This window comes from Diabrotica undecimpunctata, chromosome 5 (assembly GCF_040954645.1).
Source record: "Diabrotica undecimpunctata isolate CICGRU chromosome 5, icDiaUnde3, whole genome shotgun sequence".
In the NCBI taxonomy this organism is placed as follows: Eukaryota; Metazoa; Arthropoda; class Insecta; order Coleoptera; family Chrysomelidae; genus Diabrotica; species Diabrotica undecimpunctata.
Genome location: NC_092807.1, coordinates 97475555 through 97502694, shown reverse-complemented (window position 1 = coordinate 97502694; position 27140 = coordinate 97475555). Strand labels below are relative to the sequence as shown.

Below are 27140 nucleotides of genomic sequence, written 5' to 3'. Positions count from 1 at the left end.
TTAGTAAGTTTATACTACGACAGTTATTAGGGTTTTACGATCTATTAACTTAAAGACCATTATTACTGTCTATCATTTTATCGTTTAAATTTTTTTGACGGTTCTGTATTCAAATATTTCGTAGACTATTTTTTATAGCCCTGATTGAGTGAACATGAACATTGTCCATGGACAGTTGCACATTTCTTTCTTAATATAGTCCATTTAAGATCGATCTTACATAATTTCTCAAGAGTTAACTAGCTTTAGCTATAATTAAAAGTTAAAGTGTTAAGATTTTCCCACGTGAACGAAAATCAACACTTTTATCGTATAACTGTATACCCCTCCCCAAAAATTAATTAGCTTTGGCCAAAAGTTAAAAAAACAGTTGTACGACTTGATTTCAGTTAGTTCCTAGTTATCAGTCATGGCTGGTAATGTTATAATACGGTTTTGTTACATACTCTTCTCCAAAGCCGATTACGGCTGGTAACCTCTTTTTGCTGTCTGTTTTACCATCTGATTTTTGCCGAAAAGGTATGGTAAGGATTTAAGTGCGTCAAATCCTTATCCTCTTTGTTAATTCATCTGGATATCTATCAGTTTCTTCCGTTAGATTTTATTATTAAATTTGACTATTTTTACTGTCAATAAGCAAAATATATATTTTTATGATTAAGTAAAGGAATTGTGAACATTCCTGTTTTTTTTATAGTATAATTTTAAGATAATAGTTATTTATTGTACAAGACGATAAAATTGTACTTTATCTTCGAGAGCTTTTTAATGAGCGTTTTAATCTTAATTATGCTCGAGAAGATAATGCGATTTTATCGTCGTGTGCAATACAACATTTTTTTCTATAGCAAGACTTCAAGTTCAGGTGAAAAATAGAATTTCAAAGAAAATTGTAATTTTTAGCACAAAAATCGCAATTGTGTTGCTCCGTTGCTAGGGATATGAATTACTCTGTCAACTAATGTCAAACAAATCTTACGTTTTGGTTTTTGCGGAGAATATTGTTGCGTTTTGTGTACAAAGTGAATAAATACGAAATGGACGGAAAAGAATTGACACAAGAAAAGGAAAACCTGCCATCAGATGTAGAAAATGCAGCGTTGGAAGCAGAAAGTTTATTGTTGCCACAAAAATCTAGGATGATGTATGAGAAAGAATACCAGTCTTTTAAAAAGTGGAAAAGCATTAAGAATATCAATAGCGTGAGTGAAAAATACTTCTGGCGTATTTTTCTGAAAAGTCGAAGAAAGCGATGCTATCGTCATTATGGTCGTATTATTCGATGCTGAAGCGTACGTTGTTGGTAAATGAAAATTGTGACATTTCTAAATACAGCAAGTTAACCACCTTACTAAAAAACCTGAGTGGAGGACACAATGCTAAAAAGTCCAAAATCCTGGAGTCAGATGACATTATTAAATTTCTGACAGAAGCTCCTGATGACGTCTATTTGTTGATGAAGGTTATTGCTATTTTTGGTGTGCATGGAGCGACTAGGTCCGATGAATAGTACAAGTTAGAAGTGTTTAACGTGGACGACAGAAAATCGGTGATAATCGTTTCATTATCTGATACTAAAACCAAGCAGGAAAGGTCGTTTTGTATTACTGACAAGAAAAATGGACTGAGTTTCTTGGAAATTGTGAGAAAGTATATTGCCTTGCGCCCCAAAAACGTACCTCACAGTAATTTTTTTCTAAATTACCGACAGCAAAAGTGCACTACTCAACCGGTGGGGATTAACACTATATATAATATCCCCAAGAAGATTGCAGATTTTTTGAAACTTGCAAATTCAGAAATTCAGTACACGGGGCATTGTTTCCGTCGTTCTTCAGCTACCATGTTCGCAAATTCTAGAGCTGATCTAGTAAAAGTTAAACGTTTAGGTGGATGGAAATCGTCATCTGTTGCAGAATCTTACATTGAAGAGTCAATAAGCAATAAGATTGCTGTACCCAAGTGTATACTTGGCGGACCAGAAAATCAATCCAGTACCTCGAATCAAGTGTTTAAGCAAACGAGTACAAGTTGTGATGCTCCAAAAATAGATATTTCTAATAATGTTAATTGTAAAATTTCAGTTGTTTTTAATCTTTAATGTGTTTGAATTTGTAAATTTTTTTGAATAAAAAGAAGTTAAAACATTTTATCTACTCTTGCTGTTAAAGTGTCACTTTATCTACCCTTGCGGTTAAAGTGATACTTTATCTTCTCAAAACAGTTGTTATAGCAACACTTTAACATTAGCTATGGAAAAAAGTATATTTTTTGAAACTTACTATTTTATTTAGATAATTTTATCTTGTTACCTATTATGTATCTATCTCTCTTTGATCTGTTATTTTTTAATCAATTATATCCTTATTCACCTGATTAGTTAGTTAATTAATAATAATAATAATAACTAAGTAGTTAATCTATCGAAAAAGCTTTCCCGACAATTTTTAGTCTGCAGGAACCTTGTACAAGTAACTTCCAGGAAAACTATTTTAACAGTTTATCATAGTAATTTCCATTCTCATCTGACATATGCTACTCTCTCCTGGGGCCACTCTTGTCATATTGATAAAGTGTTTGCACAACAAAAAAAGTGTGTTCGTATTATCCCTGGGCTCTGTTATAGAGCTGATTGTAAAAACTCCTTTAGAGCTTTTAAAATTTTAACTTTACCTTGTGTATACATTATGCAGTGTTCGTTGCACATTAAACCAAATCTTAGCCAATACAATGCGTATGTAGATTTTTACAATTACCCCACCAGATTTAACAATAATCTTATACCAGAATTTGGCCAACTTGTGAGATCCAGAAATGGTTCAAGGTATTTAGCCATAAAATTCTACACCTTAGTGCCAGCTAAAATAAAAGCTCTTAATTTTCATCAGTTTAACGCAAAGATTAAGAGTTACCTTAGAGTGAATGTATGTATGTCTGTGATACCAGTATAAGTTAAAACACTGTATCTATGTTTTATGTTCTATACTTATATTTATATGTATATCAACAATATTGACATATATTTTTTATCTTTGACTTGTAAAAAATACTTTTGTATTTACTTCTTACCAATAAACCATCTATCTATATATCTACCACCTCCAATAAAGACCCGAATTGAGCAACGAGTTCCTTCGTAAAGTATTTGTGAACGATCAGTTTTTTATCATCTACTTTTGTTAGCTGTTTCGTTACACCATCTATTTTGTTTAATGATATTTTTAAACTTACTGTTTAATCAGCGTTTAGTTAGTAGTTTAAACTAACGTTTCCCCCATATTTGAGTTGTTTAATCGCTATCTGATCTTCGTCTGGTGACTTTCAAAGTTAATTTCTGTAATATATATTTTTTAACTGTTAATATATTTGGTGTATTTGGCAAGTATTTTCCAGGTCTTTAATAGATTTTTAAGATGATAGGCAGCTTGGCCATATTAGTCTGACTCTTATCTCATTTTTTTTTGTTTAAATGGCATAGGCAAGTGCCATACAGCCAGTCACAACATGAAAATATTCTACCCAGAAAGAAGATTGTGTAGTACAATATAAAAAGATAATATAAATTTAAAACTCAAGTAGCATTACAAATTTTAAGCATTAAAATTATTATTAAGGATAGGATAGAGATAAAACATGGACACTCGTTTCTCGTCTAGGGGCCCATCAAGACATTGCTTCGGATAAAAGGTAATAACAAATGGGGTAAAACAGAGGTTAGGATTCTAATTACAGTTAAATATTAAGCTTACTTTTGCAAATAAATTCCGTCAAACATTTATTTACAACTCTTATATTTAGAGATAGCAGATAGCACATATTGTACGGAGGAAAAATTTTGATGTTGACTAAATTTTTTATTAGAATTTCAGTTTGTTTTGTGTATTTTTTACATTCGAAGAAAATGTGATCTAGATCACCTTCTTTTTGACAGTCTGGACATAAATTTGAATTTACGATTTTTAGTTTGGACAGATGACTAGGATAGCAGGCGTGTCCAAATTTTATTCTAATTATGGATGTTATATACCTTCGTGGAACAGAATAATTTTTAAACCAATAATCACTTGGGATTAAGGCTGTATAGAAGTATATTGCGAGGAAGACTGCGTACTATATATATGCCAAGATTGTTTCCATTTACTGTTAATATTATTTTAAATTATTGTTAATGCGTCTTGTCTACAGATTTGGTGACCAGCTTGCGTTCCGGTATCAATGGCCTTTTTAGCTAATAGGTCAACATGTTCGTTGTACTTAAGACCTATATCTGCTTTAACCCACAAAAAATGAACAACTCTTCGGTTTTTATAAATGTCATAAACAAGTTTTTTAATTTGAAAGACATATATTTGAGTTATTACTAGGAAAATTTAAAATTTCAATGGCTAACATAACAGACAATGAGTCAGATACTATTGTAACAGATGTATTCTGAGTGTTTTCAAAGTATCTTAATGCTTCATATATTGCTACAGCTTCAGCACTAAAGATTAAAAAGCTAGGACTTATCTCATGTGTGAATGTTTTTAATTTTCCAAATCGTACAAGTAAAGTAATACTTACATAAAATGTCCCGTTGAGGAGCCCATCTAGTAACAAAAACATTGTCTGGTCTGCCCGTCATCTCTCCCTCCCATTTCCAAATTACCCTTTGTGGTAACTTGGAGAACGCTTTCAGGAAAGTCTGTTTTTTGCTTTCCGGGAAACTAGAACCTCGAATTGTCGATCCCATGCACATGTAGATGACACCATGTTTAGAGTCTGTGATAAATTTTTCCATATCCTGACAATAATAATGTACTATAATAATATACACAATTTATTGTAAATAGACACAACAGACACTATTTTTACGTTGGATCATAGATCGTAAGACACCCAATATAAATATATCAGTTAAATTATAAAACAATTAACTTAATAAAAAAATAATTTCTGAATTTAATAGATTACCACATAAATAAGAAGTGTAAAAAGGTAACAGGTAATATTCCTCATTAGAAACCAGTTCTTTGGGGCAAAAATGCTGATGATGAGTTCACTTATCTGAGGTGATCAGTTTAAATGCCGGTGACCAATTTACTATATCTTGGAGGGTGTAATAATGTTAAAGGAGAATATAAAGTTATGAGTTCGTACACATCTCAGATCGACACGGCCGATTTTTGTTATTTATTGGGCGTTTTTTGGCAAAGCTATCTCATCCTGGATATAACAGTGACATACGATGATCGTTGTGGGGCATACATTTGTGTTTTCTTTTGCAGGTACTTTTTGAGCTCCAATATTTGAAATGTCCTATTTATTAACTGCTTTGTCGACTTATACATTGAAATGTCGTTGATTCGTTCAGTTAAACTTTCGCAAGATGATGAAAAAGATCTACGTATCATTAAAAATCTTTACTGACATCAACGTGCAAACATCAGTATTCGCGGGGATAATTCTGAAGGGGTGCAAATGCAAAGACAGTTAAGACTCAACTTCATTTTGTCCCCACTAATATTTAATATATGTTTGTGTTCGTTTTTAATAAAGCATTGGATACTGTTCAATGAAGTATTAAAATGAATGGCGCAAGTATTGATAATTTGAGGTGCGCCGATAACACGGTGAAATTGCAAATAGTTACGAAGAACCATCACAAAGACAAAGTTGTCGGTAAAACGCCAATACAAACAGAAGTTGTACCAGCTTAGTGAAAACAATTTAAAATAACTAACAGTATCATTTATCTTAATTGTAATCTAAATCAGAACTGGGATATAAACAAAGAAATTAGAATACGTATAGAGGCCAGAGATTTTATATTAAAATGCAACATAGACGGAAGAAGAGGGCCAGGTTATAGAAGAACGTTAGAGCTTTGAAACCTGAGGGAGTGATTTAACAAATCCTCTGCTTTAAAACTGCCGTCGATAATCGAATATGACACAGAAAAAAAAATCTTTTGTATCATTTTATCGTTTCGATATCACATTTGGATATGTTTAATCCTACTAGTAGATCAATCTCCTGTTCTAGTCATACTATTTTTAATTTCTTTTTTCTGCTTTATTATTAATCTTACTCCATTAAACTAGCAAATATCATTGTATGCGGTGAGATGTTATTAATTTTAAAGACAAGATATAAATAACTTTTAGTTTCTTACCTGTGGTAGCTTCTTATTCGGCTTGGACTCTAAATGTATTCCACCAATCTCAACGACGTTTGGTCCTATTGGCAACGGTAAATTTAGTGAAAAATGTGTATTGATCAGTAGCAAACTTAAATTTTTCATAATATCACCATTTTCATAGAGATCTACACCCACATATTTGTTAGATAAATAACTGCCATACCATCCCATTACTAATTTGTAAATGGCGTTATTGTATATATGTCCAACTGTATTTTCCAGTCTTTCCAAAAAATCCATTGGTTGCGTGTTTCCCAAAAAGTGATCGGTTATGTATCCCGGGTGATACGGTACACCAAACCATTGGTACATCCAAGGCATCCAACCTGCCGAATGTATACCTAAAATCAGATAAGTTCATAAGCTGATATTTTAAAAATAAGGGCTTTACTACAACCAAAAGACACTATTGGACCTTAAGTGCAATTAAACTTATCTTACCAATAACAGGAACATTATATTTGGTAGCAATTCCCATGAAACAATTTGTATTAAAAACTTCCATGAGTACTACATCAAAATGGTTATCTTCTTTTAAAAACCGTTGGAGGTTAGGATGGGACAACCCCTCGGAACATGAAAGTCGAGCAGCTTCTGCAAGTAGAAGAGGGCAGCCATATCTGTCCAACCTAGTTCCTAAAAAATACAATAGATCAATAAACTCAAACGTTTTAAAGATAACATGGATACAACTAGAGTCATCAGTGGTGATTGTCCTAGTTGAGCCTTGATCTTTGTAGTCTATTTCTATCTCCTCAAACATCAGAAAGAAGCAAAACTAATCTGACGTTACAATGGCAAGTGTGGCCTTACCGAAACATCGTCGAAACAATGGTTTTTTCTAAAAACCAAAATTATTCATCGCGGAGTCAAACCCGTAAAACCAAATATGGCTCAGCGGAAACCTTAAATCCAGTATATATATATATATATATATATATATATATATATATATATATATATATATATATATATATATATATATATATATATATATATATATATATTATATATATAAAACAAATGGAAAAGGATAATGCGAGTGAATAATAAAAGTAAAAAGTAATGGCATGTCTCGCAAAACAGAAAACCAAAAATGGTATATCGATGGAAGGGAACCGTATATACGTATTTCTGACTATTGGTCGTCTTCACTACGGTGCAGCCAAGTTAGAAAAGGAGCATATTAACTTGGGAAAGGATCACTACAGGAGCAATGCAACCAATTTGTGGCATTAGAGTTAGAAGACCCTGATGGTTTCCAGGGCAACAAGTATCACCTTAATATGCTCCTTTTCTAACTTGGCTGCACCGTACTGAAGACGACCAATAGTCAGAAATACGTATATACGGTTGCCTTCCATCGATATACCATTTTTGGTTTTCTGTTTTGCGAGACATGCCATTACTTTTTACTTTTATTATTCACTCGCATTATCCTTTTCCATTTGTTTTAAACATTTCAACGTTTGGCATTCCTTTCCCCAGGTAGCTGTAGCTTCCTCCGTGGTTGGTGTTAGTTGTTGCCCTGGAAACCATCAGGGTCTTCTAACTCTAATGCCACAAATTGGTTGCATTGCTCCTGTAGTGATCCTTTCCCAAGTTAATATGCTCCTTTTCTAATTTGGCTGCACCGTACTGAAGACGACCAATAGTCAGAAATACGTATATACGGTTGCCTTCCATCGATATACCATTTTTGGTTTTCTGTTTTGCGAGACATGCCATTACTTTTTACTTATATATATATATATATATATATATATATATATATATATATATATATATATATATATATATATATATATATATATATATATATAAGAAATGTATATATGTAAGAAAAAAGAAGTACTTGTGACTCGTTTGGAAAAAATATATAAATGTTTTTGATGGGTTGGAGTCAATAAAAGGGGCTATTGGTTAACTATTTAATATCTCAAGCTTTCAATTGTGTCTTCAATTCTTATCAAGAGCTGCTAAAAAAGACAAAATATCTTACAAAGTTGAACTAGAAAGAAAAACATTTTCTGTTAACTCACCAAATAAAATTAGTTTCGTTAATAAAATTGCTGCAAATACATTTCAAAAAAAAAAATTAATACTAAAATGTCCTTATCTAATAAATTCTTCCCTGAAATTTTAATAATTTTGAAAACATTTTCTTAACAAAAATAATTGAATTTTTAAATAGTTTAAAGTAGCAACCAATTACAAATAAGCCTCAATGTCATAAATGCCAACTTAAAGTTTTTACCATTGACAATTATATTGTCAAAAATAAAATTTTGTTTAAAAATTCTTTTTTGTTTAATAACAAAAAAGAAGAAGATTTATTCACCATTGATAGATGTCTGAAAAAATGTAACAGATATATGGAAAATTAAATAAAAATGTCATATTTTCAAGTTTCATATATAAATTATAAAGAATAATATAATTATAAATTTTGCTTAGATTTTGAATTTCTGATCTTTTGTTTAAATTATTATCACTTTTGCTAATACAAACCATTTCCAAAAAAGTCCTTTTGAATTTATTACTTTCACTACATAAAATTTTTATGTTATCAAAATCCATAATATGGTCTTTATCGATTACATGCTCTGCCAAAGCACAAGATGGTTTTTTAATTCTGCAATCACTTTTGTGAGAAATAATGCGATTTGAAAGATTTCTTCCGGTCTCACCAACATAGTCAGCTTCACACTGAGTACAACTAATGCTTTATACTACATTCGTTTTTTTAAATTTGTCTATAGGATATTTAGTTTTGGAATATAAAGATGAAATAGTTTTGATGTTCTTTGTTGCTATTTTTATATTGTCAATAACCTTTAGTGTTTGTATTAATTTAGGTGTTAATAATGGTATAAAAGGTAGTGAATGATAATAGATGTTCTGATTGTTAGACACAATATTTTGAGATTTAGCAAAAAATGGTGTTAAGTAATTTATATTAAAAATATTAGAAAAAAGCATCCTATGTAGCATATCTGGAGGATAAGAGTTTTCAATTAAAATATTTTTTAACAATTGAAGATCTTCATGTAAATAATCTGGATGAGAAAGTTTTAAAACACGTTTCAATTTTGTAAGATATTTTGTTTTTTTAGCAGCTCTTGATAAGAATTGTAAACACAATTGAAAGCTCGAGATATTAAATAGTTAACCAATAGCCCCTTTTATTGATTCCAACTCATCAACTCATCAAAAACATTTATTTATATACATATATGTATATATATATATATATATATATATATATATATATATATATATATATATATATATATATGTATATATATATATATATATATATATGTATATATATATATATTTATATATATATATATATATATATATATATATATATATATATATTAATAAATTTTCAAAAGGGTTGTTGTGGGTTGTGGGAGGCGTGTCAGCTGGAGCACATTTAACCCTTTTACCATTGTCGGGACATACATGTCCCAATAGATATTAATAAGAACGGTTGGCTATTTTTTAGACCAAAAATACTCACATCTGTTCGTATTCACTGATTTTAAACTTATACATCATATCGGGTGAGTCAGCATCCAGTAATAACTAATGAAATCAGTATGAATGAGTATACAACTGTAAGTAAGTGTAGCAGAGGTAGATGTTTTTTTTTGTCTAAAGCCTATTTTTTTGCTTTAAAATGTTGGTGGTACACATATGTCTCAATAGTAATTATAAATATAAGTATAAGTATAGTAATTATAAGAGGGACTATTTGCTCCAATCGTAAGGAATTCCCTAAACGAATTTTCCACGTTTCCAATTTTTTTAAAGACAAGAGTTGCAAGAACTTATAGACAATTTGGATGATCTCTTTGATCGAGAAAGTGATCCACTTGCATCTTCAAATGAGGATAGCGAGTTTGAGCAATCGGATCAAACCAGCAGTCCAGAAAATAGAATAGTTGAAAGTGAAATAGATGAATAGCTTTTTCACAATAATAATACACCACAACAGGTGTTATGGAAGTTATTGAAAAATTCTTCAACAAAATTTTGTTTCCGAAAAACGAATTTCTGTTCAAATAGAGGGCATACCTAAATTAGACTTGGATAGATCAGCAACGAAATTTGACATCGTTCTGCAATTATACCCCCGTAGTAGTAATCCACATAGCTAATTGTACAGATCAACCACTAGGACTCATAAAAAATAATAATTTAAAATAAATTAAAAATAACACAAAGTTACAACATTGTAACTTGGATAGAAAGGTAACCAAATGGTGGCGCAAAGTATTTTATAGATCCCGAATGACAGCAGTTGGCAATTCGTGGATTATCTAGCAACAATTGTACCACTGGCTGAACCTATGGTAAAACCGTAAAAGAAATAAAGAGATTTTGCTTCTTGCAGTTGCATTCAAAATAAAGATTTTGCGTAAAAATTAATATTTACTTTATTTGTCTTGTATTACTAAATACACGTTTTTAACAATACATCCCACTTAAATCTACTATAGGGACAAAAGATTCCATAGCTACTTATTTTTTCAAGATTACTGTCCAGTTGTCAGAGACTTTATCTCAAAAAATGGGACGTACAGACGTCCCATTCTCCATCGTTTAGGCCTCTCTTACTCATGGCATCGTCTACTTCGTTCCTCCAGGATTTTCTGGGTCGTCCTCTTTTCTTCTTTCCTATTGGACTCCATTCGGTTATTGTCTTTATCCATCTGCTGTCGATAGTTCTTCTTACATGTCCATACCACTTTAGTCTTTTTTGTTCTATATATTTTAGTATGTCTGTTTCTATTGATGTTCTTTGCTTTATTTCGTCATTACTTCTCGTATCCATTCTTGATACTCTGCAGCATCTTAGCAGGCATTCCATCTCTGTTGCTACTATCTTACTGCTGTTTTTCTTCTTTATGATCCAATTTTCAGCCCCATATGTCATACATAATACTTCGCACTAATGTTTTATAAATCTGTGTTTTTGTCTTCATATTTAGGTGTCTATCCCACGATACTGAGTTAAGTTGTCGGATTGCTGTTCTTGTTTGTCCTAATCTTTATGTAATTTCTTCCTATGTTGTTGCCTTTTTCGTGATTATAAACCCCAAGTATTTGAATTTATCCTTTCCTTTGATTGTTACGTTGTCATAAATCTGTAGATCTTTTGTCTTCTTCACTTGTAGATAGGTACTCTGTTTTCGCCAGGTTAATATCTAGGCCAGCCTTGGTATATTCTTCTTGTAGTTTCTTCATCATGTAGTTGAGGTCGTCTTAGCCTAGTGCAATCACTACTTGATCGTCTGCAAAGCTTACCGTATATAGGTATTCGCACCGTACCGGTACTCCCATGCCTTTGCATTTTCTTTTCCATGTAGTCAAGGCTTTCTCTAAGTATATTTTGAATAGAGTTAGAAATCTGGAACAACCCTGCAGTTGCCCTTTTCTTGTGGTGAGGTCTACTATGATTGTTGTTCCCATTTTAATGGACACTTTATTTTCTTTATACAGAACTTTTGTAGCTTCTATGAGTTCTGTCTGCATTTCTATTTTATACATTGCCTCCTATAGTTCTGACTTGGTACAGAGTCATACGCCTTTCTCAGGTCCACAAATGCCAAATGTATATCTCTATTTTTTGCTTTTTTCTTTTTCAACAGTTGTTCCATTGTGTATATGTGGTATATGCATGATCTTCCTGCCGTGAAGCCTGCCTGATCCTCCCCGATTTTGCCTTTTATGGCTTGCTCTATCTTTTCACGCAGTATCTTCCCATATAATCTTCCTATTGATGATATTACGCTTATTCGTCTGTAGTTTTTGCATCGTTTTCTATCTCCTTTCTTAAATATAGATGTCATATATGCCTCCGTCCATTCTTTTGGGAGCTGTTCTCCATTTATGGCTTATTAAAATATCCATTGTATCATCCGGTGTAATTTTTTTGATCCGTATTTTATAAGCTCAGATGAGATGCCTTCAGGTCCCAGTGCTTTCTTATTTTTTATTGCTTTTATGGCCGTTGTTATTTCCCTATCTTTTATTTCTAATTCTTGTTGTGGGGATCTGCTTCGTCTTCGACTGTTTTCTTTTCCAATGAATTGTGGTCTTTGTTCTGTTAACAGTTCCTTGTAATAGTCCTTCCATTCTTTGTCCTGTATATTTCTTAATTTAATATTTTCTCTTGAGTTTTGTTTCAATCCTCTCAACACTTTCCACGACTTTGAAGTTCTTATACCTCCTATGCATGTTTCAAGATTGAAGCAGGTTCTTTCACATTCTTTATTCTTTTGTTGTGTTATTTGTTTTTTCACTTCTCTATCATTTTCTCTATATTGTTTATAAACTTTATCGTTGTTTGTAGTCAGCCATTTTCTGTATAGTTGCTTTTTTTCTTCAATTATTCTTTTTGTTGGTTCATTTATTTCATAATAGTGCTGTTTATTTGTTATATCTTCTTTTTCTCCAAGGGTTTCGAATGCTGCTTGTTTTATACTCGCCTTTATATGCTTGTATATTTCTTCGATGTTGCCGTATCAAATTTTATTAATTTTTGGTCTAGATGTTGTTGGTATAGTTCTCTTATTGATTGTTCTTGGAGTAGTTCTATAGTGTATTATTTTTCTTTTATAGTGTTCAACGGTTCTTCTGTAGAGGGGGTCTTTTTATGTTTCCAATTAATGCACATTTTTGCTGTCAGTAGTTTATGATCCGTTCCACATTCTGCTCCTCTTACGACTCGCACATCTTTGATCTTTATTGTGGTATCTTGTTTGATTATTATGTAGTCTATTATCGATTTCAGCTTTCGTGTTTCTTGCGTCCCTGTATATTTATGAATATTTTTTTGTCTGAAGAATCAGTTGGTGATTTTTAGGTTGTTTAGTTTGCATAATTCAATCAGACGTTCTCCGTTATCGTTTTGTCCATCCTCTCCAAATCTCCCCACTACTTTTCTGGATCGTTCTAGATCAGACGCTCTTGGTTCTTCGGCCCTCTTCACCATTGTGATTTTTCCAGCCATCCTCTGCTCTCGAGACCGTTGACCGATTTTCACCTGTACCTCAGGCAGGGACTCTCACAGGGTATTATCAGCCGGATCAGCTGAACCCTGGTTTTTTTTTAGAGGTGTTACTCCTCTATCCGTCCTTTTTTATCTGGGCTTGGGACCGGCTGCACCGGTTATAGAGCTACTTAATTCACCCCATATATATCCAGGCAGAGTTCTAATATTATTACTTGCAAAAAAAAATAAACTGAATATAACATCATATTAAGTTAAAATTAGAAAACATGTGAAAGTATCGAGATGACTTTGAATTTAGTTGTCGGTAGTACGTTAAAAACAAATTTTTAATGTAGTAAACACCACGTGCGAACTATGCGATAACTGAAACCGAGAAGGCATGATTTTATCTCCTATAAGCAAATCAAACAATGTAATCTACCACTTACACAGGAAATTATTTATGTATAAGTCTCTCAATGTAACATTATGCTACAAACGAAGTGTTTTACGAGGTATGACCACTTTTATTTTGAAACAGTGTCTGATGTGACACCCTATATCTTTATAAATAATGAAATAAACGTTTTGTTTTAGTACAAATTTTTGACATCATTTTATTGAAACTACCAGTGTGGATAAAATATTAAGTAATATAATAGGGTCCAGGCGGGATCTCTTTTGAATTGATTTTCCATAGAAGTCATTTTTTTTGCTGGACTCACCTCGTATCAATATTCACGACATGCGGGGGTTGCAAACCTTGTGTTTAATTTTTTATTTAACAATATCTAAGAAAAATCGAAAATTTTTCCTTTTTGCGCCTACATTTTTTGTCTTAATTTTACATAATATTTGTCTAGTTATAAAATAAACATTTAATGTAAAAAAATAGGGCAAAGAAGTGCAAAAAATTGAATTGAATTACTATTTTCATGTATACAGAACTAGCTTCGCGTGTAGGCTCGTAAGCTAGTGAAAAAGACAGTAAGCCAGTGTCTTAAGCTAGGATAGTTTAATAGCATGGAGTTCTATTTCGTTAAGCTACTTGTATCCCCCTCTACTGGTTTTAATCCCCTGGCTTGTGTACCACCCTTCGTCTGGCCGGCAAAAGCTAGTGTTTTCGAACAGCAAGTGCGTAGTCTCAAACTGTTTTATTTTTTCAAAGAGATAACCACGTGCTTGTAAAGTTTGTACAAATGTATCGTGAGGAAGGATGTCTATGGAACGCCACTATTCTATCATTTAAAAATAAGTCTATTCGTGATTCAGCACTACAAAAAATAATTGACGCATTATTAGAACTCGGCACAAAATAAAGATAAAACATTTACGAGCAACTTACTGTCAGGAACTGTGAACTTATAAGTTTCTCTTATAATAGTATGCTGTCGTTGAATTTTTGGCATCACAAGACTCACCAGAATATCAAAAATATCTGGCATCATTCGTAAAATACTGACATACTCTTTTAAGTCTTCATTGTGAAGTTCTTCTAAAACCAGTGCGGATGATCCACGTTTATTCCTATTTAAAATTCATGGTCTTTTCCAAACGCGTTATTCCAATAACTACTACTACTACTATCGGTTCACCGCGTTCTCCGACGACTTCCAAATCCTAACCGCCATTCTTCTCTATTTAACCATAGGCCTGGAGGGATTTCTCTTTCCTCTAGTTCTTTTTCAATTCCCTCTCTCCAGCTTCTTCTCGGCCTTCCTCTTTTTCTTCTTCCTTGTGGTGTCCACGTCAAAATCTGTTTCGGAATCCTGTCATCTGGCATTCTCTGTACATGGCCGTACCATATTAACTGTTTTGTTTTTATGTCATCAACTATTGTATGCTGACTCGCATCATTTCTCGTATTCTCTCATTTGGTATCCGATCTCTTCTTGATTTGCCTGCTGCTCTTCTCCAGAAATCCATTTCTGTTGCTAGTAACAATTTCTCTGTTCTTTGTTTTATTGGCCAAACTTCACTGCCATATGTGATTACACTTTTAAGTATGGTGTTAAGTATAAGTTGTTTGTTCGCTTTAGATATTGTTTGGTCCCACAGAATGCCGTTCATCATGAATATGGCTTTTCTACCCTGTATGTTTCTGTCTTTTATAGCAGCATCGAGTGTTTCATCTTGAGTTATCTTCATACCCAGGTACTTGTATTTATCACAGTGTCTAATTTCTACCCCATCGTCTAATATAATGGACTGCTTTGTCCCTCCAATACACATGGTTTCAGTTTTTTTAATGTTGACTTCGAGACCCCATTTGTTATATTATTCCAATAAACCTTCTGTTAATTCATCCAGTTTTCGAAGTAACTGTTTCAGTCGAACATTGTTTATTTTTAGAAATATTTACCATTTTCAGTGGGTTTGTTGCTCTATTGATCTCACAATAGTACTAGCTACTGGCTGAAAATTTCCTAGGCACATGTAAACCGTTCTAGGATGCGCCAAGCCAGGACAGTAACTTAAGCTAGGATACCGGGATATCTAGCTTTCTATCCTAGATTGAAAAACTAGCCTCGTGCTATAGAGACGGATAGAGGGCTCGTGTAACTAAATACCCTTGTCTTGTCAAGTACTGTTTGTATAAAACTTTTTGCGTCATACGCCTTGTGGCAACATGCGTAAAAGGACAAAAAAAATCGTTTTCGAGTAAAAAGTGGCTCGAATTGCAATAGGAGGTGGGAGGAAGAGAGGGGGTAGCCCTTCAGTGCGCTGAGCAAAAAGTGAATCGGCGAGTGAAAAATCCAGTGAAAATTGCGTTATAGTAATTAAAGTAATTTCAAGGACTGCTAATCCTTAATATAGTATGTAAAGGCAAATGGAGGTATAAGAATTTTACGAAACAATGGACATTAAAAATAAAAATGCGTTTTCGGGATTTTCCTAATATTAAAATTTATATATAAGCGGTTGTAACTGTAGACAGGTAGAAAAGATTAGAGTATTAGTAAGAAATTGTTGCATACATTGTTTAGAATAAAAAAGTTGGGTAAATTGTTTTCTAGACAGTGGAGACAATAGATTTTGATTTTGGTTATTTATTTCAAATGGTCTAGGATAACGTAGACGAAATGAGGAGACAGAAAAATAGGAATGGTCAACGAAAGATGGGGCCAAGATATGTCTTTTCTTGAAGTGTTGTAGTTGGTCAAGGAAGAGATTTTAAGAAACTGGCAGGAAAGGAAACCGAGGGTTGGATTTGGAAAAAGAAAAACAAGTCAAGGAGTTCCGTACGAGATTTGAAAGAGAAAAGGTGTTTTTGATTTCTTCGTCAAATTATAAAAGCAAAATCGATATTGTTGTTTTTTACCAGTGACAGAAAGTGAGTAGTAAAAAAAAAGTTTGTTAAATTTTGTGGTAGCAGTGCAAGCAGAGACCTCCAAAGCTCACAAGATTATTTAAATCTTATATACTAAAATGCTAAAAAAACCGTATTAGATAATTAAAATATTTTTTCGGAATATTATTAGTATTACGTATGAGATTCTCAAGATATACTTTTGGTACAAAAATTCACTTCTGGTTTTGAGATGACCGGAAGTTAAAATTTACTTTAAGTTTTAGACCCCACAATGTATATATGGATCGAAAGGTCTCGTCGAGACGAATCTAAATATGTACTTCCGGTTGCGATCTGACACCGGAAGTGACCCGAAACGCGCATAAAACGTCAAAATAGAGCAAATCTGACACCGGATTCGTGATCAGCATGCAAAATTAACTGCTAAATGACAACATTGTAACAAAAAACATTGTTTTCGACGAAATATTTCGTGATATTTAATACACTTTTTACTTGCATTATTATTGATGAATGTTATGTATATTCTTGCTTATATTGTTTGTATTGATCTCTTAATTTTTCTCGCAAAATAAAAATTTCATTTAAAAAACTCGATGTCGAGTTGGCCCGCTAGTACAAATTATTTGAAGATAGGCTGTCAGGTTCGGAGAGTTAGAAGCAGCATCAGATGCCCAATTTTATTTTTAATAAGAAATAATTTAAATCATGAATGTGTTGCTTGTGCTTATTAAAAAAAATAAAAATAAAAAAAAAATTAAAAAAAATTTTTTCAATAATTTAACACACATTTCAAAATATATCTCTTCAATAAATATAAATAACTTTAATAAATTAAATAATATAAAACATCACATTTTCTTTTAACAAACAATAACATATACCTTACTCCTATATCATCTGTTAACATCCCTCCCCTCAAGAAACTTCCTCCTAAGTTGTTAGACAGTTACAACGTTGACCGAAGATCACTCAGTATCAGTAATAAGGGATTAATTAGTTTGAACTATGAATCACTATATAATAACTCTTGTGTCGGAATGTAAGTAGTATTTTGTTTATTTCTAATTTATTACAATTCAACAGATTTTTTCTCTTACCAATTTGTGAGTTGTTACTCTATATTCTAATGCAATTTATGCATATTAAATAACACAGACATGTAATATTGGCATAATTACTAAAACCTTTTTTTGATCTATAACTTTTTTGATCTTTATCCTTATAAGACAGCACCCTAATATGGGCTTTTTATAATTTCAGCATTTAATTTACTTTGTACCACTGACCTGATGATGCTTTGCAAATTTTAGAAAGCGAAACTGGTCGTCTTAGGTAGTAAAATTAAACTGATTGTAAATCTAATTTATTTCTTTTTTACCTCTTTTAAAAAATAATTTTTTGGGCAAAGATCGACTTAATAGGAGAGTAACTGAACCAGAAGAAGTTGGAGCTTAAGAAAGAAGAAGAAGCAGTTTCAAATTAAACATTAAATTTTATTTTAAATTTTCAAAAAACATTCACTGCGAGTTTAGAGTAGGTTAAAAATATTTTATCGGTTATTGAATTTTTTTTTTATTTAGTTTGATGGCCGAGCCAATTAGCCAGACAAATTTAAAGACAAACAATTACAATCAGAGGAATTTTTTACAATTAGAGGAATTAACATACAATCATCCGTACAATCTAACGTGCAATTAGTAATAAATTACAACTTATTTTTTATTTTTTTTTTCCCCTGCGCTAAGACATAACCCGATTCAACATCTCGGAGGTTTACATCTTCCTTTTTATTTTTTAATTCTTTATAATTTTTTTATTAATAATTTATATATTTTATTAATAATAATATTAATATTTTATATATTTTTTTTTCTAATTTTTTTAATTTTTTTTAAATTTATTTATTTTTTTTTTATTTTTTTTTTCTGCTATAATACAATATTTACTTAAATATAAGGGTTAGTTTTAAGCTACAATTTATATTTACAGTTTTTGATATGTTCGTAAATCGTTTTTAATATATTGATATCTCTAGAGAAAATCAAATTGTTCAGGTAGACGGGAAGTGGAATTTTTAATATAATAAGATTATCATAAAATTTGTTTATGTTTACTGATTCGTGGGAACATTCAAGAAAAATATATAATAGGTTACCTTCTTTTCCACACTTGCAATTAGGTGACTCCGCGAGACCCAACTTGTACATATGAAGGGGGGTAAGAGCATGATTAGATCTTAATCTGTTTATAACCCTTATGAAATGGCGATTTGATAGAGTATGAAACCATCTTTTTATGGGTATTTCAGGCTGCATTTGTTTGTAATTATTTCCAGTTCTCGTGTTTCAATAATATGTTTGCCATTTTTCTTTTTGATGCTGTTTACTTATATCAATGTCTGAAAAGGGGAGTAAGTTCAAGGGAGCTTCTTCGCCTATGTCTAAGGCAGATTTGGCTAGGCTATCTGCTATTTCATTACCCTTAATGCCCGCGTGTCCCTTTATCCATGACATAATAATGCTTTTCGTTTGATGTTATCATATATATTTACATAAATATGCAAATTTTTATTTAAATTAAACATAGAAATCACATATATTTTCTATAGGTACTCAAATAATAATCAACATAAGTTAAAACTTTTAATATATTATATAATATATTATTAAGTACGTTTTGTTAATATCAATACCAATTTCATATAACCGCCAGAAAATTTAACATGTTAATTTCCCCAAAAAAGACAAAATGCATGGTTACAACAGCAAATTTACCAAGATGTAAATTCTAGCTGGAAGGTCAGATAATAGAACAAGTGATGGAGTTCAAATAACTAGAAATTATATTATCTAGCTACGGAAAGCTCGAAACTGAAGTGGAAGATCAAGTGATTAGAGCAAACAGAGCCGCAGGCTGCCTAAATGAAACAATATGGAGACATAAAAATATCGGGAAAGAAACGAAAAGCAGAATTTACAAAACAGTCATCAGACCAACAATGACATACGCGGCAAAAACAAGACCTGACACAGAGGGGACAAAAAGAATGTTAGAAACAGCAGAGATGAAAACACTTGGAAAAATTGATGGTAAGACACTATGGGACAGAGCTAGAAGTACAGATATACGACGTAGATGCAAGGTGGAGAACATCAAGAACTGGCTAAGAAATGGAAGAGTAATGGAACGATTATATAAGTCGAATGACAACAAATAGAGTAGTAAAGACGGCAAGAGACGGCTTCCCAATAGAAAGACGATCAGTAGAAAGACCACAAAAACGATGGAACGACAACTTACTGGAGGCACATTGAAAAACAGACAGTCATGTCTATATAAAAAGAAGAACGAGAAGAAGTTTTGTTAATATTATAACATTAACCCTTAACCCGAAACATTGGTATAACGGAGCACAGCGAAAGGATAGTCTGCTAATGGCGGCAACAGTGTAGGTCGCATGCACTGTCCTTTTAAGTAGAACAAGCATAGTTCTGCAGTATCGTAGCGATCGATTTAGTGTTTACGTCGTAGTAACAGTAGTTTTCAAAACGTGTAGGTCTAGTCAGGTGTTTCGACTTGCAGTGTTTTTATGATAGGTCTAGGAGGCCACTTGTTACGGATTGTGTACTAATAAACAATAAGGCATTTCATATTTTTTGTATAATAAACATAATTACTCTAAAAATGTTTAATTTTGTAGTAATAATGGATAGAGCAGAACCTAGCGGAACTGGCCGTAATAAAAAAGTAAATCTGGCTGACCCAGATTTTAAAAAGAATATACAAAGATTACTACTTGCCGACGATCAAGATTTATATTTATCAGAGCAAGGGAGTGACGAGAACATGAGAGAACTTTTGCAATTAGATTAACCGTCGAATAATTTACAATCCAGAACCGACTTTTTACAAGTAGAAGGGGATGTGAACATATTCAAAGGAAAAAATGGTTTTCAGTGGCGGGATACGAACACATAACATTGTTATTGGGAAATAGCCCTTCTAAATCAGATATTTGGAAGTTGTTGATTACTGATGAAATGTTGAAACAAATTGTAACATGGACAAACCAAAAAATTATTATAATGAGAGAAAAGTTATCTAATTCGACTAATACATCAAACTACAGAAGCACAAATATAGTTGAGTTGAAGGCTTTGCTTGGGCTTTTTATGCTATCTTCAATTGTAAAATCTTCTCATGAAGATTTGCTTCAACTGTTTTTTAAAGATGTTTTAGGTCGGCCAATATTCAGAATGACGATGTCTTTGAAAAGATTTGAAATACTTTTGTGGTGTCTTAGATTTGACAATAGCATGGATCGCGAAGCGCGGAAGAAAACTGATAAAACAGCGGCTATTTCAAATAATTTTATTAATTTTGTGACTAATTGCCAGAGGCTATACACATTGTCAGATTTTGTAACTGTGGATTAGATGCTACTTCCATTTAGAGGTCACTGTGGTTTTCGAATTTACATGCCCATTAAACCTGCGAAATGCGGCATAAAAGTAATGTGCATGACAGATGCTAAGAGCTCGTATTTCTATAATGGATATATATACTCAGGGAAAGATTCGGATGGTGTTGGACTTTCAGAAGAAGAACTGAAGCTTTCCAAGCCTGCTTAATGTATCATTCGACCATCCAAACCAATAGAGGGCTCTAACCGAAATATTACTGCTGACAACTATTTTTCTTCAATAGAGTTAGTCACAGAGTTGCAAAAACGCCACCTCACGTATATGGGTACAGTAAAAAAAAATAAGCGAGAAGTTCCTTTGGAATTCCAGCCTAATAAAAGTAGGGAAATTGGTACAACACTCTATGGTTTCTCCAATGACATAACCTTGATATCATATGTACCGAAAAAAATAGAGTTCTTTTATTATCCTCTATGCATCACAGCAAAGACAATGAATTAGGAAAACCAGAAATAATTCGATACTATAACAGTACAAAATCGGGAGTTGATGTTTTAGACATGAAGTGTGCCAATTATAGTGCAAACCGCCGGACAAGGCGTTGGCCCTTAGCCGTATTTTATACACTTATAAATATAAGTTCAGTCAACAGTTACATCCTTTATCTTTGTTACAAAGATAATAAATTACTTCCACGTTTTAAATTTGTAAAAGATTTGGCCTTTGAACTAATTTAGCCTCATCTAAGGCAAATACTTGAAACAAATCTTCCCCGAGACCTTAGAAAGCGGAGAGCGATTTTTTTGGGAATAAATCCCAAAGTGCCTGTCGACAATATCGGCGACAATGTTCCAGATGATAAGCTTCCCAAAAGAAAATTGTGTAGCATTTGTCCATCATCAAAAATGAGGAAGACAAATTATAAATGTGTGCGTTGCTCAAATGCTATTTGTTTGGAGTGTAGTAGAAAGGTTTGCGTTACCTGTCTTCAAAATTAGTAGGTAGCTTTAGTATATTTTTTGTTTTATGTAGAAATATATGTTTGTTTACTTAATTACGCCTAATAATGTTGTTTTCTATATTACACATTTTGTTTTATGAAAGTATTATGTATAAATAAGTTTTTTTTGCTCGTTTATACCTAATAAACCCTTTAATATTTTGCTTTTTTCTTCAAATGCTACATTTGTTTTTGATTTATTTCAATTTTTACCTATACTGGTCCAATAGACCATATGTTTCGCATTAGCATTAAAAGTACTATGTTTTGGATTAAGGGTTAAAATTATTCTAGTAGGTATACCTAACTATTTTGTTGCTTACACCACATATTATATCACTAGTCAAAATCACTATTTACAGTTTCTAAATGTTTTAAATAAGAAACAATTTATTAATTAGCTATACTTACATGATTTTTTTAATGTCAATGATAATCTTACAAAATATATTGAAAGAAATAAAATAAAAAAGATCAAATCCATCGAATAGTTAAAGAATGCCAGATTATTCATAAAATCGAAGAGCGCAAATTAGAATATCTGAGCCATATTATCAGAAATGGTCAAAGTTATGGCTTCTTGCAACTCATTCTTCAGGGCTAGGTGTTTGGAAAAAGAGTTCCATGGAGAACAAGAATATCTTGACTTCAAAACTTGAGACAATACGTCCACAATCGTAATAATAATAGGTAATCCTTTACGATTAATGTTCCTTTGAAGATAACATGTTTGATAAATTCGCGAATGGACCAAAAGGCCCGTCATACAAACCCAATTAAAAAAAAAGATGTTTCTCTTTATTTTTATTACCTAAACATTTTTTAAAAAGTGAATATGTTCAAACGATTTAAACTTACCTGTTAAAAGGCTGAAATCCAATAGTTCTGTGGTATTAGTATCTTCGGATCCTACAGGAATATCTCTCCACTTTGGAGAATCCAAGTTCATGGGGTATCGAGTTATAAGAGTAACACTATGTCCAACTGAAACTAACTTTTTAAACAAAGGTTCGAACACCAATTGATGACTTTTGCCGACATGGGGTGTAATGGCCAGAATTTTTAAACTATCACAAAATGTTATATTATAAAAGAGCGCTAATAGAACTATATTTAAAACTTTAGTTAGGTGCATTTTGAAATATTTTAATAAATATATTAGTTGAAGTTTATATTTATCTCACTAATAAATTAATTTGGATTCCTGTAGAAACCATAATAATATCAAATGACTTCTAGAAATACTTCTTGTTCATTTGAACCGAAGTTAGATACTCGATCATCGCCGCCGCGAAACTCTGTGGGTAGTCGCAACAATGTTGCCAATTTTCAATTTCGTGCCATATACAAAATCGATTGATATCCATACAGAAACTGGGATCTACACACAAAGCATGAATGAAACTGAAAATATAATTCATTTAGTCAATATACAAAATAGTTTTGGTTTTGACAAGTCAAAAGGAATAGTGAAAGTTATTACATGCATAAATAAAATTTAAGTAACTTTTTGTGAATTTAAATATGAGACCAAAGAGTAGAATATTTAATACTAACAATTTAAGAAACGACAAACAGACATAAATAAAAATATAAAAACATGAAATATTGTCATAATGGACCAGTAAATATCCTGACCAAACTAGCAATATTGTGTAAAAGCTTTACTTAGGTATTCTGTCTTTGATTAAAAACAATGTTTTAAAAAGCAACCAATTATTGTTCCACCCTGTTCATAGACATTTTAAAAACCAACCAACCACCAAGTGTTTGACAAGGTATGGCACTAGAGGTTCCTCTATAAGCTGAGGAGTTGTTTAACTATTACACACTTGTAAAATCTAACCTTACCAATAGACGTTTTAGAGTCAAATACGACGATGAAATAACAGAACTCCAACCCATAACAGCGGGAGTCCCACAGGGGCTCCTGTTCTGTACTAGCTCTACACTGCCGGCCTGCCAACATCGCCTGCCACAAAAACAGCTACATTTGCAGATAATACGGCGATCTTATGCTCCAACAAGAATCCACACATCGCATCAGAACTCCTGTAAAATAACATACATGAAGTCGAAAAATGGTTAACAAAAATGTAGAATTAAACCGAATGAGAAAAAGTCAATACATGTTACATTTACAATCCGTAGAGGAATATGTCCACCTGTATGTATTAACCTCGAAACAAATACCACAGAAAGATGAAGTAAAGTATCTTGGGATTCACGTGGATAGATAACTGACCTGGAAAAAACACATATTTTCCAAAAGAAAACAACTGGGTCATAAAGTGAGAGACATACACTGGCTAATAGGAAAACAATGTCAGTTGACAACTAAAAATAAATTATATACAAAGCAGTGTTGAAGCCATTATGGACCTATGGGATAAAACTGTGGGGAACAGCGACAAATTCTAATAAAGAAATTATACAAAAGTTCCAATCCAAAATATTAACGATGATTTTAAATATACCGTGGTATATCACCAATATATCGAGATGCAGATATAACTTATATAAAGGAAAAAATTACATATCGAATAAAAAAATTCAAAGACCGATTTCGGGAACATCCAAAACACATAGCAAGGAATTTGGTGCAAATACATATAGTGCATAGATTGAAACTTAAAGTGCCTAGTGATTTAGTGATTTAGTGTGAGCAAACAAAAAGTGTAGTGCTAATAATGTAATATTTTAATAAACTAACATTAAGAGCGGTATACTAATGGACATGTTTGCCACATGTCAATAGTTTAAGCGACATAAATATTACTTAATGCTTACTTTGTAAAAACTGCAGATTGCTATCAATTGGGGTGTAAAAAAAAAACAGTTTAAAGAACTACAAACACACTAAATACAAAAGTATAAAAACATGAAATATTGTAATAATGGACCGGCAAATACCCTGACCAAACTGGCACTATTGTGTAACAGATTTACTTAGGCGCTCTGTCTTTGAATAAATATATTGTTTTCAAATGTATGATTTGATTTTAAACTTAAATGATAAGTGTAAAGTTTTTACTTTATCTGGCAAAAAGTTATACAAACAACACAGTCGAATTTTTTATACTCTTTGTCAAACGTAAAACTTTGTGCTCTTATAGCATCTCTAGATCTTGTATAGTAATCATGAAAGTTAAAGTTTATGTTAAACTAACCTTTCTGAGCATGAGTTTCAATGAGCGTCGCATGTAAGTATATAGAGTGAAGATAGCGACATAATAACTAAACCAAAAAATTGAGATTTACAGTTTTCTCAATACTCTACCCTTGCGAGTGTCCTCACTACTCTTTTTTGAAGTTTACAAATTCTGTCTGCCCAACAAGAGCCACCATAAACAGTTATTCCATACTTAAATGCCTATAGAACAGTGCAAAGTTGCACATTCTAAGAGTACTGTTAGGAATCATAAAAACTAGGTTGCGTCTTAAAAATATAGCTCTAGCAATTTAAGTAGTCTGTATGAGCACTGCAGCCCAAATTATCGTCTAGATAGATTCCTAAAACATTATTTTCTAAGACATATTTCTAAGGTAATTATAGAACGTTTTGCACTTTACTAAAATAAAAGTAAACTTTGTTTTTTGTCATTTTGAATTGATTATTGAAATTATAATGATACTCAAGAACCTAATATATATAAAATTATTTTTCTTGCTAACCCAAACTTTTTTTAAAACTGGCAACGTTTACTACTACCGCTACTTCAATTAGATGCGTGTAGAGATGGCGAATGCTCGTAACTGTTATAGCGAATGACATAACGTCAACTGCAAAAAAGATCTGTGGTAAAAATAAAAATCCGAGAAAAACGAAATTGAAACAAACAACACTGGATTTAATGGAAGAAAGTTATCAATAGGCCAAATCTCAATAAAATAGATGACGACATACCGTTACCTTCCACATGGAGACCTAATATATAGATATATAGATAATAAACAAAATATCGCCAGCTCCAACCGCCAATTAAGATCGTATTGTCAAAAATGTTCGCGCTAACTCCCGTGCCAATCCCCGCGGCAATTCTCGCGCCCAAACTTCGCGCTAATCCCCGTGCCAATCTCCCCACACTACCTTTTTATTGACTCCAACCCAACTAAACATATATATATATATATATATATATATATATATATATATATATATATATATATATATATATCATCATCAATCAGCCAATCCCGTCCACTGCTGGACATAGGCCTCCCTCAGTTCTTTCCAGTGTTCTCTACACTGGGCCGCTTGTAGCTAGTTTCCCGCTACTCTTTTTATGTCGTCGGTCCATCTAGTCGGTGGTCGTCCTCGGCTTCTTTTATAATTTCTGGGCCTCCATTCCATAATTCGTCTTGTCCATCGTCCATCTTGTGTTCTGGCTAAGTGTCCTGCCCAGTTCCACTTAAGTCTCGTGGTTCTTTCGATGACGTCTTGAACTCCTGATCTTTGCCTGATTTGTCGGTTTGTTATGTGGTCTCGGAGGCTCACATTCAGCATTGCAATGCTGAATATATATATATATATATATATATATATATATATATATATATATATATATATATATATATATATATATATATATATATATATATATATATATATGTGTATTGCACATTGCTCCTGTAGTGATTCCTTTCCAAGTTAACATGGTCCTTTTCTAACTTGGCTACACTGTACTGAAGACGACAAAAAAATAGTCAGAAATACGTATATACGGTTACCTTCCATCGATATACATTTTAATTTTACTTTTATTATTCACTCGCATTATCCTTTTCCACTTGAATATTATGATAAAATTATATAAGAAATAAAAGACCGTTATCAACGTGCGACCGGTTTTATCGAATTGAACAGATAAGTAAATGTTAAGTGATTAAAAAGCAATCAATTAGTAATAGACTTAAAAACAATAAACTCATCAAATTAAATTTAAACACAATTCAGTAATTTATTTATAATGTTTCCAACGGGAAATGGACCAGGATTCGACAACTACATAGTTAGCCAACAAATGCAAAATGTAAACAGCCAGCCATTACCAATCCAGTATCCATCAAACCAAACGAATTGTTACCCACAAATGCAGATTCCAAACAACACACAGGGTCAATCACAAATCAACAATATACAGGGTTATCCACAAATCTCATCACAAACACCAGGTATGTACAATATACAAATAAATCAACCAACCACC

The 27140-nt window shown here is 32.3% G+C and overlaps 1 protein-coding gene across 1 annotated transcript in view; it reads right to left on the bottom strand.

Annotated features, from left to right (window-relative positions):
• The window catches only part of LOC140442382 (uncharacterized), a 64246-nt gene extending 41041 nt beyond the window's left edge, over positions 1 to 23205 (bottom strand). Inside the window, exons 1-4 of the mRNA XM_072533456.1 lie at positions 22789 to 23205; positions 6623 to 6817; positions 6155 to 6522; positions 4564 to 4783 (exon numbers count right to left, since the gene is read on the bottom strand). Coding sequence (XP_072389557.1) covers positions 4564 to 4783; positions 6155 to 6522; positions 6623 to 6817; positions 22789 to 23065 — 1060 coding nt within the window. The 5' untranslated portion in view covers positions 23066 to 23205. The remainder of the gene's footprint in view (positions 1 to 4563; positions 4784 to 6154; positions 6523 to 6622; positions 6818 to 22788) is intronic.
• Between the last annotated feature and the right edge of the window lie 3935 nt (positions 23206 to 27140).